This window comes from Pyrus communis, chromosome 1 (assembly GCF_963583255.1).
Source record: "Pyrus communis chromosome 1, drPyrComm1.1, whole genome shotgun sequence".
Taxonomy (NCBI): Eukaryota; Viridiplantae; Streptophyta; class Magnoliopsida; order Rosales; family Rosaceae; genus Pyrus; species Pyrus communis.
The window spans coordinates 12,884,318-12,901,710 of NC_084803.1; the positions used below are offsets into that span (position 1 = coordinate 12,884,318).

At 33.4% G+C, this 17,393-nt stretch overlaps 1 protein-coding gene across 1 annotated transcript; it reads right to left on the reverse strand.

The window, feature by feature from the left end:
- Positions 1 to 8,874: 8,874 nt before the first annotated feature.
- On the reverse strand, positions 8,875 to 14,225 carry LOC137715762 (NAC domain-containing protein 75-like). Its single transcript, XM_068455110.1, has 6 exons — positions 13,471 to 14,225; positions 13,054 to 13,231; positions 12,172 to 12,776; positions 11,280 to 11,633; positions 10,313 to 10,450; positions 8,875 to 9,568 (listed from the first exon to the last, which is right to left on the reverse strand). The coding sequence occupies exons 1-6, from the start codon at positions 13,591 to 13,593 to the stop codon at positions 9,479 to 9,481; spliced, it is 1,488 nt and encodes a 495-aa protein (XP_068311211.1). The 5' UTR covers positions 13,594 to 14,225; the 3' UTR covers positions 8,875 to 9,478.
- Between the last annotated feature and the right edge of the window lie 3,168 nt (positions 14,226 to 17,393).

Here is a 17,393-nt window from a genome sequence, read left to right on the forward strand (position 1 = left end):
TGGCCGGGTCTTATCTGTCGGGCTATTTTACATTGCTAGGTTGTTTGGATTATTTTGTGGTGATGGGGATCTTGTGATTTACGGATTCCGGCTCCAATTGGCCCATCCATCAATGCCCATTCAAGTCCGGCCAATTGACCAAAGCAATGTGCTATTCAAGTTTTAATCTTTTCGCGTGAATTAAAACAGCTTAGAATATGTTGCGTCATTCTTTCAAAATAGTAATATGCATATTAAGTCATCTCTTCTATATACAGTTCAGTTCAGATGTACCAATAATTATTACACGCTATGCAATTATCGCCGGAGGAACAAGAGCAAAAATAGAAACATGAAAAGTAGGTGGGGGTGGGAGAAAGACAGGTGAATTTTATGCTAACATTGTTTTCAACGTAGGTTTTTTCATTTAGTGTACGCGTAAGTGCGGACTTAAATGGAACCCTAATTTAAATTTCAAGCCTTCAAAAGTCAGGGCCATTTGGCCAGGAATCCGTTAAATCTCATTGTGCAGTCTTTATGGTTGATCTATTGTGGGTTGGCAAGGCTGTCTCTGAGATTTCAGGGGCTTGTATAAAATTTATGATGCGATATGATCATAAACATCGTCTCCATATCGACCTGTTCCATTCCCGAACCGATGTCCGATCTTTCAGCGAGTAATAATGATGCAGATGTCCCAAATTCAGTACCATAAGTTGAGCTATTAAGGGGTCTAAGTTCCGACGCCGAAATGAAAGGAGCTCCCAACCCTTTATTTATTAGGCAAACGTCCATGGTATTTGATTCTGCAAAACCAATAATCTCCTTTGTAACAATATCTAAAGCATTGCCACACCTCACCCTTAACCAAAAGTTGACGCCGAAATACAGATCAAATTCAGGCAGCTTGTTTTCTCCATTAATTGTAGTTTCCATACAAGAAGGGAGGTCTAATCAAATTCAATATATCTTGGAATGGATCTCCATTGTTTGGACAGTTCATTCCACGCTACATACACGCAGACGAATATCTAATTCAAAAGCTCTGGTGGAAAAGATCATGAAATTTCGATATCCAAGGCAAATGACTCTTCCCTTCCTCCCGTTCTCAATTGCCATGGAGATTTTCCAAGTCGTGCAGCTAGTTGAATCACCTACTTATGGTGAAGATGGTATGTCTTTTTTTGTCGAACCATCAAGCACATTCTTATATGTGTTGATATATGCTTTGGTGTGGGTGCCTGGAAGATCATGGAGCGTTCTATCCGGGGCTAGGTTCCCTCTAATCGCTTTGAGCGAGGGTAGGGTAGGATGCTTTAGTAGTCAGGTCACTTGGCCCTGGTGTGTAGTTGTGCTCCCATAATCCTCTTTTGTCCTCGCTACTGCCATTAAAACTAAGATAGGTTTTAGTGCATTGGTAATTGTTAGTTGCTCGGAAAAATATATGCTTTCACATCGTTCCTGTTTGATCTCTCTTTGTTAATGAATGCAGTCGATGCCATAAGGAACATCACTACTATGTATCAAATAAAAAGAAACTGGGCTGGTGATCCTTGTGGACCTAAGGATTTCTCTTGGGAAGGTCCAGAACGCAACTATATCACTTCGCTTGCTCGGATTATTTCCCTATGAGTCCTTCTGGGGAACTAGTTTTCTTACAATTCTTTGTCTTTGCAATTTCTAAGCAAAATTGCCCTTTATTGTGATTGGGAACTTGAGTTCAAGCAATTTGAATTGGATAATAGCTGCTTCCATTGCCAAGCTGTCATCGCTTGAGTCCTTGTAGTTGTTCTTCACTTTTGCTTCCATAAAGACTCATCTTGCTGAAGCTATTCACTTTAATATCCTGCAGAACATACTAACTATAATGCTTTTTGTCCCAGAGATTTGTCGAACAATAACTTAACCAGGCCAATGCCTCTGTTCCTGGAAGAATTGAAGTTTCTCAAATCCCTGTAAGTGTAATTAGTCCGTGATGATGTACTTATTTGACACAAGAATTCCATTATTAAGAGTTAACCTGCAGGAAATTGAAGGGCAATCCGCATTTGAACCTTTGCAACTCTCGAAACAGATTTCTTAGAAACAAAGAACATCCGCATTTACATTGTGGTCTCGAGAAAATTTCTGCAGTTATCTTTTTAAATCATGAAAAGCGAGGTATTTATCTGTAGGATGAGATTATTGAAGAGGACATGTATGTTATGTTTCTTCGCATTTGTTGCTTTGCTTTTCCAACAAGCTGCTAAACTCTTTATGCTTTTGTAAATAATGATCTTTCAACCGTTGAATCCTTATCAAACGATTGACATCGATTTTCAAACATGACCGTTTCTATTTCCTTTCTCGTAAAAAATACGATTGTCGAGTTTTAATTTGTAAGATCTTCAAGACAAAATTCCAACCCTACTTTTTTATTCTATATATATCCAATGTAGTAGGGTTTGGAAGAGCAAACTAATTGGAAAAAAAGATTAAGCACGCTAAAATGTTGTTTTGGCAAAAACTTTGTGTGTAAAATAGAAATTCTTATAAGTGGGAAGTGGCTTATCATTTATTGAGTTAGAAAAGTATTATTGATAATTATTAAAGCTAAATGCCATGGAAATTGGTCTTTTGATGGTCTTTCTACAATTTTTGCATAAAAGAACTGTAAACTAAGAGTTATAACTTATCATTTTTGTGAAAAATGCAACTTTTGAGTTTTGATAAGATCATTTGTATGTGCAGTATGAAAAATATTAGTCATTTAAAAGCGATCATACCTTAAGTTCCATAAGTGAATTTTATTGAATTCTTATATTGTAAAAAAAATAAAAACAAAAAATGAATACTAGCGGCCCATAACAGATATTAAAAGCCATTATATATTTTCAGTGGTAAGAACAACTATGGATTGTTCTGTATGAGTTTTATGAAACTTTTGTGCGGCAAAAATTTCACGAACTTAAGTTTAATAATGTTTTTTCAAAACTGCACAATATCAACTAAGCTAGTAAGAAAAATACGTTTGTTCGTTTTAATTTGTAAGATCTTTTCCTTGTGCATTAAGAAATATAATATAAATCATTTATGATTTATGGACTTCAGGTCCATGGTGCAAGACCCATTAAGCACATGCTGGTTAACATTCAGCTCATATAGTACATTTCAGTTTATAAGCGTTATTGTTATAGATACGTCAAAAAACTTAAATCCAAATGCTTCCAAGAACTATGATGAAAATTGAAAAATGATTTTTTTCTTAAACTTTTTTATGAAACGTTGTTAAAGGGATTACTTAGAATTATAAAGACACTTCTAAACATACCCTTAGAATTATAAACTAGTTCCTTTGTTAATGCAGTTTCTAATGTTTGCTACATATTAATCATATATTGTTTAGCTAGTTGCTTAATTTCATAACAGGCATATGATTGATTTGAAACTCTTTTCCATTACATACATATACATGCTTTCCTTCCAATCGATGTTTGCAGACGATCTTACATACGTTATAAGCACTCAAAGTTTGGCAGTTCATACATGTCTCTTTTCAGTCTTATCCAAACCCTATCCTAGAATATATACAATTATTATTATTAATTATTATTAGAGCATTGTTTTCAACATCCATAAGCCCTACATTCTATTATTTGTCCAATGGGACACTGCCCATTCAGTCCGTACCAGTTACATATCGACGATACTTTATTATAAACACTTCTCTAGCTTAAATTGATGTGATCTAATTGGGCCCTCATTTGCTTTTCAAAGAAAGCTCCTTTTCAACTTTAGTCCATTTTGTATCTGTATATATACACACAAAACTCTGGTGTTTATATCTGATACCGTATTCACAACATAATTGTAGATCCATTTTTTATGTAAATTAACAAACCATATCTGTGTTGTTCATCCTTCCATCCCAACTCTAATTTCCATATTTTATGCATACAAATCGTCCATGCATGGAACGCTATTCTAATGTTAAATTAATCTGGAAAAAATATGAGCATTGTAATTCACGTAGTTAAGAGGATTTAGTCATGTTTCCTTCAATATTATGTATCAAATTCTCCTACCCAATATCGTATATACTTATCTGCAAAACGGCAATATTAATTACATATGATGAAAAGTTGTCATTACTTAAATCCCTAAGATATAGTACTGGTTTGGTACTGAGATGCTTTTGAAAAAAGCGGGTATCAAAAAAAGCTGGGAGCTTTTTTGTGTTTGGTAAACTTTCAACTTCAGTTTTTTATTTTTATTTTTATTTTTTATTATTATTTTTTCACAGTTTTGGATGAAAAAAACCAAAAAACAGAAGCAGCAAAAGCTAGCTTTGAAAAACCAGCTTTTTTTGCTTCCACAGCTTCAGGGCAAACCTAATTTGCAAGAGGCGACGAGTCCTTTAATGAAACTTTCAAATACCCAAAATGGCCTTAAACAATTAAATAGAGTACACATAATACCAACTGGAAGACGTCGCCGACTTCAATTGGGAGATCGTCCTCGTGAACTCTGCCACAACACTGTTCACTCCCACCTTCAGCAATCATCGTTATTGACCTTTGATTCCATACCCTACGACATTGTTTATGTCTCTGTCCTTTCACCCATATATCGTTCGTCCTCTCTCACTCCCATGCTGACAAAATCACATCGAGAAACACCACCATATTTTCCAGTGATAACCAAACTCGGATTCAGATTCGGTTTTGGCATTGCGAACTTGCCCAGATTTCCCAGATTGCACCGCTTATAGGAGACTGATCTTCATATTTCTGCAAATTAGGAGAGCCTAGATTGCCCAGACGAAGAAAATGAGGAAGAAAAATGCAGTGAGACAGGTGAGAGAGATTGAGGAACAACCCATCAAAGACGGCATAATCACAGCGTTGGTGCCTTCGAAATCCATGGAGATGAAAATAAAAAAGAAGAAGATGGAGCAGAAAAAATAAAAACTGAGAAAATTGGGGTAGTGGGGGAGACTTCTAGAGAGATTTGTTTTGGTTTTTGGAAAAGTCTAGTCGATGCATATGGAGAGAATAAAGGGAGGAGACTCTAGAGAGAGTATTAATAAATAAAATAATAAATACAATTATTATTCTTTATTTTTTGTCAAATATAAATAAAATTATTCTTATTTTACATTTAATATCATACTCATTTTTGTCATTTGACATAGTTACAGTAGCTTTGTATAAAAGTTTACCAAACATCTTTACACTTAAGAGCACTTTAAAAAAAAAAAAAAAAGTTTATCAAACACTCAATTGCTTTATTTTACAATTGTTTATTCTTACAACACAGCAGAAGTATTTTTTTTTTTTTTTTTAAAGTATAGCAATACCAAACTAGCCCATAAAGTAACTGCTTAAGAGTTGCACTCATGCACCATACGCTTAAGTAACCCTCCAAACTAAAGATAGTCATGCATTTCTGCAATTACTTGAAGATCGATCCCCAAATGATATGTATATGAGCCTAGAATAAGCAGAAGCAGAAGCAGTAGTGGACCATATATGTGTGTGTGTTTTATATGAAAAATGAAAAGCAAATAAAAAGAGGTGGTGGGACGTTGTGGAAGAATATATCCCAAAAAGGGTGAGTTTGGCCATGTTGTGATATTCGTCCTTGCACTACCCACCACCCACAATTCTTCCTGCAACTTCTTTATGGGACCAAATCTCTAGACACCAACAAATCTCAATATATATATACTTGCTACCGCTATGTGCTAACCCTACCTGTACGTACTAAACTCATAAACAGTGTTGAATCTCCAGCTGCAACTCATAAACCCCTCGATCTTATTCTGATACAATAGCAAATAAATATAGTACCGCGCACATAAACTAAGTTTCCATATATAAATGAAGAAATTAGGTTCTCATTCCTATATTTTCAACTCCATTAATTGATTGAAACCTTATTTCTTTTCAAATTTTAATCAAGGTCCCTTGGTTTTAATAAACATCATTAATTAATTCAATAATAAAATATTTTACATAGCAAGATAATTAAATTTTATTTTTAAATTATTCATTTAGTGTTAGAAACGTTACATTTGGTATATTTATATTTATGGCTAAATTTTGTGTCATATATTTTTATTTTTAGTTTGTACCCATTTTAATTTGCAACCCTTTTTTTTAAATTGTGCCAATTTTCTATTCAGTTTTAGTTTGTAACCATATATTAATTTCTTTTTGTGTCCATATTTTTCAAACTTTTATTTGTACTCATATTGTTTTTTTTGACCTTTTATTTGTATCCATAATTTATTAATAAGTACCCATTTGTCTTTAAAAATGTGTCACTTTGTTATATGTAAAATGTACCGAACTTTTTTTTTTGTAAGTACCATCTCTTTTGTGTAAAATGTACCCATTGTTTTTTATTTTTTATTTTTTATTTTTTATTTTTATATATATACGAAATGTAACCATTATATAAAACGTATCACTTTTTTTTTTTTTTTTTTGTATAAAATGTACCAACTTTTTGTATGTAAAATGCATCGTATAAAAATTACCAATTTTTTGTATGTAAAATGTCATTAATATAAGTAATGACAAATCATGGGTTTTATTTAAGTATAACTTCTTTTAATATTTTCAACAAATTATGGATTCTATTTAAAATCTCATTAATATAAATAACTACAAATATCAAATTTTAATTTAAAAATTATAATAACCTACATAGAAATGCATTATTGCATTAATTTCAGGGAATTCAATAAAAAATAAAAAACCAACAAGGTTTCAATCAAAGAATGTTGATCAATAGAGACCGCATCTAAAGTCACCCTATATAAATTGTATTAGCTAGATTGGGACAATATTCGTATGAATATATATGCTGTCGGGTATTTTTAGTTTGTATACGATAAATATGTGCCAGTGGATATGCCAATTTACAAGTTCATAAATGTATTTTATATAAAATTAAAAAATACATATATTTCAGAGATAATGTTTCTGTTTTCCCCTATGGGAACCTACTTGTCCCCTCTCCCCTCTTTCTCTTACAATTAACGAATTTTTATTGTCTGAATATTGATCATAATCCAAATTGTTCATTTACTTTACCATCATCTAAATATCAAATATGTAAAAAATTATTCAATTTGGAGATCTTTTAGCCACATTCATATGCATAAAAAAATAGACGGTTTTTCATGAGGATGCTACTTGTTATCAAAACTGTTGATTAGTTTGACACATAGGGATGACTAAACAATCTCCAAATTGAATACTATTTTGCAAATATGATCTTTAGATGATGACAAAGAGAATGCATAAAAAAAAATTGAAGGTTTTTCATGAGGATGCTACTTGTTATCAAAACCGTTGATTGATTTGATACATATGGATGACTAAATGATCTCCAAATTAGACGATGATAAAGAGAATGATTGGTTTCGATTGTGATATTCGGACGGTAAAGATTCTTTAATTACAACTTGTAAGTGAGGGAAAAAAGTAGGTACCCAAAACAGTACAAGTATTATCCATATTTCAGAGCCATTGTATTTGTATAATCAGGGTAATTGGGAATAAGGGCTCGATCAGGAGATGTTGGTCATTTTGCAAGTACTAAAGTTTATTCTTGTCTAATTCTTGGTTCCTCTTTATTCCCTTCAGAAACTACGATGAAGCTGCTTAATTATCCTCCACGTTGTTTTAACCTTTATTTCAATTTTCATGCACGTCCCATGAAAATAAAGATCGCATGCACGTTACTCTCTCTCTCTCTCTCTCTCTCTCTCTCCTCTCTCTAGCTAATTAGAGAGGGAGAAACATATCTTTACTCTATAATACTGCTGAAAAAGATCGAATATGGAATAGAATAAAGCAACAAAGAAAGCCCTCAAGTAACAAATTAATTAAACAACGGAGAGACCGACTAAAATTGTGAACTCATTGTTACTATATATTATACTAGCTAAGATTCCAAATTAATTTCTAATAAAAAATTATATTTTAGCTGAACCCCACTTCACTTCCTTTTTAGTGGCTAAGTAGTTCAAATATTGGAAAACCACTTATGGTACGGCCTTTAAGAGAAAGCATAAAAACCATGCATGCACTTCGACTTCGAAATCCACCAATAGTGATATCATTGTTTTCATAAAAGAAGACCAATTAGGGTGCAACTTCCACTAAGATGTGTATATATTCCATTTGGATCACTTATTAAGAAGTGACATAAAATGTAATTATCCTAATTAATTTTAAGAGTTAAGTAGGGAGCCACATAATTGGTGGCATGACAGTGTAAAGTTTCTGTCCTAACAAAAATAGAAAGCAAACTTCCTTTTCATAATGGGAAAACATCTGGATTCTAGAGCAATGCAAGCACACAAGACAATAGTATATGAACCAGAAATCTCTTCGCATTTGTTGATAATTGGAAGCCATCCAGATAATTTGATCTTTACTAGCAAATATTTAAGATATATGCGTATATACATCACGAAAGAAAATGGAAAACATAAAAAAAAAAAAAAAAAAAAATTAATGAATCATATGATAACCATTTAAAAAAAAAAATGTGAAACTAAAAACTGAAAAATAAAAAATAAAAATGGTTATCAAATTAGTCCCAGATATATCTTGAAGTTATCCATATACCATAGGAGTAAAACAATTGCAAATATATCTCATGACATCATTAAGAATTAGTTCCTTATGTGTTATACTTTTCTTAATTTTCTTCTCCTTTTTCTTTTTGGTTTCTATGGATTTATTTTCCAATAACATTGAAACTTGAAAGAAGTGGACAAAAAGCAAAGCACTATGAAAAAAAGATACTGTGTTGTCTTAATATAATAACACATTTACATTTCTATGAAGAGAAAAAATGTGAAACCCTATTGATATTTTACTAACAAAGCCACTGACCAAAGCTAGAGCACAATTAACAAAGTATATGTTGCATTAGTTGGCGCAAACTCTTTGGTATTTTTTTTTTCTGTAAAAGAACAAGAAAAAAGAAACATTCTACAAACATTTAAAAAATAAAATAAAATAATAATAAGATATAGCCCATAAAGATGATATTGTGCAATGATAGTGGTGATGATTTTCATGCACGAAGAGAATAGCAATGGATTTGCTTTGGGTCTTCGGTTTCTCCTTCTATTTTGTCAGAAGAGAGAGCAGCATGCAGCCTTTCCTTCATTTCTTTTTTTTCTTTTCTTTTACTTTTCCGCCCTTTTTTCCTTTCTCCTCTCCTATCTTTCCTTTCCAACATTGGACCGTTTGCTCAGTTAGTTCAGTTGAAAGCCGAGAGAGAGAAGAAAGAAAAAAGTTGGTGACCAAACGAAACCATGGATGGTTATAACTTCTTTGCTTCTCACGTTCGAAAGCAACTTCACGAGGGATGGTGGTGGGAAACAAATGATGATTGATGACAATGATGTTGTCTGTGACTGTGACTGTGATCGATGACGGTGAGTTTATTATTCTCTCTCTATTAATATATTTCTTTTTTGTGTGCTCTTCTACCCATGATGATCTGGGTTGTCAGGGTCAGGCCAGAAGGAAGAGTACTTCATCCACTCTGCCTCTTGAGGGTTTGGCATGGATGACTCCTGCAACAAAATTAATTGCAAGCTTGCCACGTTTAGATTAATAATTAGAACTAATTAGGGTTTCTAAAAAGTTAATTTTCTGATAATTTTGCAACAAATAATTTCCTGTAAAATTATAATTACAATTAGCAGAGAACCAGAGTCCAGGGCTATCACTACCTTTGTTTTCTAAAAGTGAAAAAGAGAGTTTCTACTTGAGTTCAATAGAAAGCCGGTCGTTTTCACAATGTACATTGGTCTCTCACTATATAATTTAATAAATATATTCTTTATATGTTGTTAGGGTTTGATCCTATTATGTTTTTTACTACCTCATTTAAGAATAAAATGGTGGGTAATAAAGGTTTTGTGTTTTGAATTTCGGTTTGAAATTATTCAACATAATGACGGCTTTACAGTCAGGTGGCAAAAAAGATTATATTCTGTATAGCCCTTAGAGTCTAGATATGCTAAGTGTCTACCGTCCTTTTTTCTTTTGGGGGAGGATTATAAAACCTCCAAAACTTGTAAATGATAAGGCCAAAAAAAAAAAAAAAAGATAAAGAGAAAAGGGCAAAAAGGCTTTGGCTTCTCTCTATCTTTAATTTAAATTAATAGTAATAAATAAATTGGTCTTTGTTGCTTTTGGTTCTTTCTAATGATCCTTTGCTTACTTTTTCCTTCTTTTTGTCTTGTAATTAGTTTGTATTATGACAAAACAAAGGTCATGAAATTCAGAGTAAAAAAGTTGATATATGTACTCACTTCTTTGATATTACTACTGCTGGAAGTGCAGCCCATTATTAGTTCCTCCAAACCAGATGCAGACCTATCTCCCATTTTATGATGCTGTTGTTGGTTGTGGTGTTGCTGCTGTTGATGCTGCTGTTGTTGTTGCTGTGCCTGTTTATTGATAGATAAATGCAATATATAAATTAACGACAAACAAACCAAAAACATATAAATTAAATAAATAAAAAAGTGCACATCTTAATGATGTTGTCTTCAAGGATTAAAAAGTGAAATGACAGTTTCATTGTTTGCAATTTAGCAAACACTAAAAGCTACCCCAGAGATTGGTTTGCCACATGTACAGTACAGCATGGCATAGACGCTAGGGTTTGGTCATGTGATAACGGGCAGGTGCAACTCAGTTCGAGTTATTGACCCAGTTTTTTACTTCCTCCTTCCTTTCTTTGTTTGGTTGAGGAATATATTTTCAATGAAAGTTTGGCGGCATATTGTAAATTGATGACAATATTTGTATCTAACGGTTTTGATAACAAGTACTATTCTCGTGATCTATTTATCTTATTTAAATGAATGACTAAGTGATTTCCAACTTGGTTGATCTTTTACAGAGATAATCTTCATATAATGATACTAAAGAATAAACAGTTTCATTTATAAAATTTATACTGTAAAATACGGTCACAAGTGAGTAGATAAGGAACTACGCACACAGAGTGAACACAAGTGTATGCACCAAGTAATTATAACATGTGACCACTAACAAATGAACAAATGTAAAACTAAACCAACTAGAATAAATACACCAGCTGATTACTGGTGATGAGCTCTAATTCAAATGATAGTGGAGTAGGGTGAAAAAGTGATTAGTTCAATTTTTATAGCATGTCAAATATATTGCTTCATTATGTATACTTATATATGCTAGCTAGCTTGGGTTACTTGTGATAGTACGAAGATATGGGGTTTGATGGAATATTACCTGGAAATTTTCGTTTTGAAGTATCAACCGGGAGTAGGAGTCCTGATCAAGAATGATGGAGGTGTGGTGGAGAGGAGATGGAGAGATGATGGTGGAAATGGGATGTGAAGGGCGATTGATGTGGAAAGCTGTAGCTGTTGCAATTTGTTGATGATGGTGCAGTTGCTGCTGCTGCTGTTGATGTTCATGTTGATGCTGCTGCTGATGATCAGGTACTAGTTCATGGCCCATATGATGATGATGATGATGACGACGCTGTACTGCTACTGATCTCTGGTGCTGCTCTTGTATCTCTTCGCACGTGCCAGTTTCTGGTCTTTCCCTTGCCGTCGACGCCTCTCCTCCTATCCCCACCTGCAAATGGATACCCCCATGAACAAATCCGCTACCATGTCTTTTTTATATCAACCACATTTTATTCACTTCATTTTCTTATTAATCTTTTCTTTGTTTTATTTATTTCTGTGTGTGTTTATTAGTCGAGCAGCTTGAAATTTGATTTCAGTCTGGACCATTTTGGTATGTAAACTAGTTTTATTAGCTGAGAAATGAAATCAAGAGTGGTACATGAAATTTGTAATGCCGCAATTGCAAGCAATGGGTTATGAAGAAAATGACAGCATATAGAAAACATTTTTATTATTACCACATATGGCTAATTAAATTTTTGGAAAGTATTTAGATGCATATATGAAAAATTTGTTTTAAGTGTTTAATTTAATAATGAATAAGCTAGTCTTATCACGGTTTTAGGCGACATAATGTGAAACGTGATGTGTAAATACAAACATTATTTAATAAAATTTATCTTATTAAATTTTAATTTAATTGTTTTGAAGTTGAAGATGCAGAAAGCATTTATATGATTGATGTAATTATAATTGTTAATTACCTCATCAAAGCTTTTTCTGAAGGGGCCAAAGCTGAAGTGGTCTGATTTCAACTGATGAATGTCAATGCCACTGTAGCTTGAAATTGGAGCAGCAGCAGCAACCGCAGCTATTGCTGTTGCCGCCATTTGATCATGATCTCTATGAGGATGAGAAGGTAATATTTCCTTAGAAGAACAACTCCCACTCCCACTATCTCTTCTGCTATTAGTAGCCATAATATCACTGCTTCCTTCTCCAGTTGTCGCACTAGCTCTATCAGACCAGTTGCATTGCCTTGGCTGAGTCTGATAGAATATCTTTGACACCACAAGCTCTCCTTCTTTCTCCTCCTCATGCTGCCCAAGATGGTATTGGTGCATCACCCAATTCGTTTTTTCAGGTTTTCGGTTTTTCCCAAAGTTAGTGTAGAGCACTAGAATTTTCTTGCAGCCTTTTTGTTTTCCGTTCACCATGACTGGCCTGGTCTTGCCTGTCTTGTGCCACCTTGTTTCCCCTCCTTGCAAGTCACATTCTGTTTGGATTTTTCTTCTCTTTCTTGTCCCAGTTGTGTAGGCTTTTGATGGCCTATGGAAGAAGTGCCTGCTCAACCCATCTCTTGTGACTCCTATTGCAAGAAATAATGTGAACAAGAAATTAATATTATTGCCAAATCAAAAGGTTAGGTTGACTTAGGTGTGACAAAATGTGATACAATATTTAGCTTCTTTCAATTAAGTCATAACCAGCTGAAGTAGTGTATGGTAAGCAACAAACTAACTGCAAATTGCCAATCATACTATTTCAACTTCACTAATTTGAGAGAGAGAGAGAGAGAGAGAGAGAGAGAGAGAGAGAGAGAGAGATAGAGATAGAGATAGAGACTAATATTCAAATATTTTTACCTGGAAGTTTTTCAGGATGGGTGTAACAAATCCCATCTTCTCCTTCAATTGTAGGGATGAATTCATCAATCAAAGGGTGAGATTTGGAGTCTTTGGCTTCTACCTTTGCTTCAAGGTGTTCAATTAGTTCTTGGTCTGTTGGATCAAATTTCACTCCTGCTGGTAGACCTAACCAGTCCTGCAAGCAAATTAGCTCCATTTAATTTTATTTCAACTAAAAATATTGAATTAAAGCACCCATAAAAAAGAGAACAAACAAATTAAAGTAAAAGATAAAGATGGACCCTTTTTATATTAGCATAAAATTTTACTCCATTTTCAAAATAATTACTATCAAACAATATTATGCAAGAACCATAATTCTTCATATGCCAAGCTAAGAATATTAATTGTTGGATTAATATGATTTACTCGTACCGGCTTTCCTTCGAGTTTGTGTCCACAACCGGGACACTGCTTGGATCCGCACATCTGATGCTCTTCAAGCTTTGCATCAATGAGATCAGAACTTCTGATGGACCCCAAATTACTCTTACTCATTGCTCTTTTCAAATGAAATGCTATCTTCTTCTTTCTCTCAAACTCATCAACATACCGTCTTCTGCGAAATTTTCGTCATCCTTGTAAAAACGCCTGCTGCTCATATCCCAGCCGCTTTCTCTCTATACACAAATCATACACAAATTTGATTGAGATCTGCTGATGAACTGTATGCACAAAAGGGTACTCTTAAAAAAGAGTAATGAAAAACATATATTTGATATAATATATATATATATATATATATATATATTTTTTTTGGATTGATTCTGGGAATTTGATTGAGGATCGAAATACGAACTAAATATCAAGCAAGAAGAACAGCTTCATCAAGCTAATGCAGAAAGGAAGCAAAATATCGTAAACAAGTTTTGAAAGCTTGTAAAGTTTTCTCCCTTTGCCGAATCCAATTAATATGAAAAGGTGGGATTTTTGCAGAACCCAAGTGAGATATATGAAACCCAAGACAGAAATACAGATATTTTGATTGAGGAAAATCAGTGAGGAGGAGAGAAGAGGGATCTGAGGTAAGCTAGGGAGAGAAAAGGAAAGAAACTGTCACAGTGAGAGATTGAGCTATAAACCTGCTTTAACCATGGAAAACACCAGAGAGAGAGAGATGAGAGTTTCCCTCTCTACTTTAACTGAAGGGGCAGTGAGAAAAAGAAGGAAAAGTTGTCCTCAAACCCCTAACTGCATACCACCTTTAAGCCCTTAAAGCCTTATTTGCTAGGCGGTTTGACAGAGAGAGAGAGAGAGAGAGAGAGAGAGAGAGAGAGAGAGAGAGATACGAGAAGAGGATAGAAAGAGAGAAAGAAAACCAAGTTGGTTTTGCTCTAAAGAAAGCTAGAGAGCCTTGACTACAAAAGCAAAAGGCAAGAAACAGCCTTCACAGCTGTTACTAAGGCACAAATACAAAAGCAGATGAACCCATCTTTGCAATATTTATATATATTTATTGAAAAAATTGATTTATACGTATAATATTATAGTATATAGGAGCCCTAATATATATGTGTCTATATGTATAAAATAATGGTTGGTATTTTCATGGTAAAAGGCGGACAAAATAAAAAGAAAAAAACAAAGATATATATATATATATATATATATATATATATATATATATATTGAATGTATAATTAAGTAGCAATTGGTAGAGTGTTTTGATAATTAGAGCAATTTTTTACTATCTCATTACATCCTGATTTTAACCCTCCTCATTTTTTTAGTCTAGCTTTGAGTAGTACGTATAAAGTTTTAAACAAGAAACTTATAATATATACATATGTTTATACTTATAAAACAATGGTTTGGTATTTTTGGTAATAGGTGGATGTCAACAAAGGTATTTAAATTCATGACAAAAAAGAAAGAAAAAAAATAAAGATAGATATACTTGTACATATATATATATATATATATATATATATATATATATATATATATATACGTGGCAGCAGAAACTTTGAGTGATAGAGACGAAATCAGGAATTTTACAGTCCCACTATTTTTTTATTTTCCTACAAAAGTTTTAGTTGTGAGGCATATATAATAAAGCCAAAAAATTGTTCAAAAGATATATTGTAGAGAAACAAAAGATGATTGGTGCTCACATGGGTATTGAGCTGGAGTGCTGATCATGATGCTTTGGCCATGAATGTTGCAGAGAGAGAGAGAGAGAGAGAGAGAGAGAGGCATTAGAAGGTTGCTTGATGTGCAAGGCAAATAAGCAGTATACTTAATGGACCACCACCACCCCTTTTAATTACAACTTATGCAAAAAAACATATTATAAAAAGAAACAAATAAAAAAAACTCTAGAGGAAACTTCAGGTAGAAGCACCCACCGAGTAAATAAATTACCTCATCCGAAAAGAAATCATGTTTTTTTGCCTGCAAAATATATTTTTCTATGGCCCTTGTTTCTGGCTTGTGTTATTTGTATTTAGAGGAGGATGTCTCGGATACTGCACACTCATACAAAGTATGTTAGCCTCCTCCTATATTTGAAAGAAGTGGGGTCCCCAAAGGGTGGGACTTAGATCCTTGTGGCCTGGGAAAATCTTGTGCTATCGAAAGTGTCTTGATATGCATCAGATGATGGTGAGCCCTTCACGTTTATAACATTCATTCATTCATTCAAGCAGTCAAAAATAAAATGATGGATGGTCCAACATGCTGTTTACACAACAGATACATGTCCATGATTGCTTATTTGTCTGATATCTCCCCCTTCGTTTTTTTTTTTTTTTTTTTTTTTTGCTTTTTCTCTGTTCTTTAATTAAAAATAGAAATCCCTAAGTTAACTTATTTTTATTCCATTTTGGGCTTAAATCGTAATTTTCTTAATGAAAAGATCAGATATCATTGATTCTGGGGAATATATAACAGAAATACGAGACAAAAATCATGAATTCAACTTGTTGAAAACCTTGGATTGGTCCCTTTTTGTCCCTAGGGAATGAAAGAATTAGATTGTCCTATTGTATTATTCAATAAAAACAGCTTATATCAGCACTTTTTTTTATGCTTTATTGATACTTCGTATGGAAAAATTCTTTAATGTAACGATCATCACCACATAGTACCAACGGATAAAAATGACACAGTTAAATTTCATAAACTTAGGATCTAAACTTGAGTTATAATAATTAACGTATGAGGTGAATATATAGGTAACTGCACAGTTACACTAAAAAATTTCTTCAGTATATGTGGCATGTCTATCTACAAATTTTTTTGTATTTTAAAACTGGAAACTGCTATGTCATTTCAGCAAGAGGAAAAATTGAGGCATGGAATATTTACTAATAAGGGACAATTCAAATTTATATGGCATGATTTGCATATGAAATATTCGAAGAACTTTCAAAGCTCTGCATTATTTGGGCACATCTTTACGAGGAAAATACTCCCTCTTTATGAATTATATAAGTAAAGACATGTATGAGAATATTTGCTACAAGTAGGTAGAATAATACTTGGTACATGTCAAAGAATATATAAATTAAGATTCAACCCAAGAATTAAATTCTTGAATATAATATAAACCTTGCAATTTGTATTTTATATTCATAAAACCCTCTGAAAAAGTTTCCTGAGCAAAATTCAAGACAAGATTATCGGGAAGGACAAGGACTTGGTTAGAAAGTCGTGATGTCCGGGACCGAAAGGAAAATGCTTAATACGGTTACCCGTATTCAAGCACCTGCCTTTTCAAATGTGGACATTTTTAATTGAAAATGCTTGATAGGCATGCTGCATGCTAACGCACATACATATTTACAATTGAATATGGTTCGTGAAATCGTAGATGAGTAAGAGCACCTCCAACTATACTGGTTAAAAAATAATCCGTTTCGACTTGAAATGATGTAAATGTACGTTGTTTATAACTAGCCACTTTCATAATGCTCTCCAACATCGCTAGCCAAAGTTTGGAAAGCTTTGATTGTTTCTTTAAAGTAAAACTCACATTACTTAAAAAATGTAGTACATTGGAAGGGTTTTTCTAGAGTCACCTTCTCTCCCTTGTGAGCATCCATTGTTTGGAAAACTAAACTTGACTCACGGATAACTAATTTGTTTGAAGAGTATTGTGAAGAAATTTGAGTTGAAAAGAGTTTAGTCAATCTACTAAAGATTTCCTCAAAGTTGTAGTGTCGGTAAACATTTACCTCCGCACTCGAGGCCAAAGTTCGAATGATCTTCAACGTTTGACCATTTTGTAACCAAACAAAATACACTACACATATAGTTCAGGAGTTTTGGTACAAAATGCAAGAGGAGACTACTCA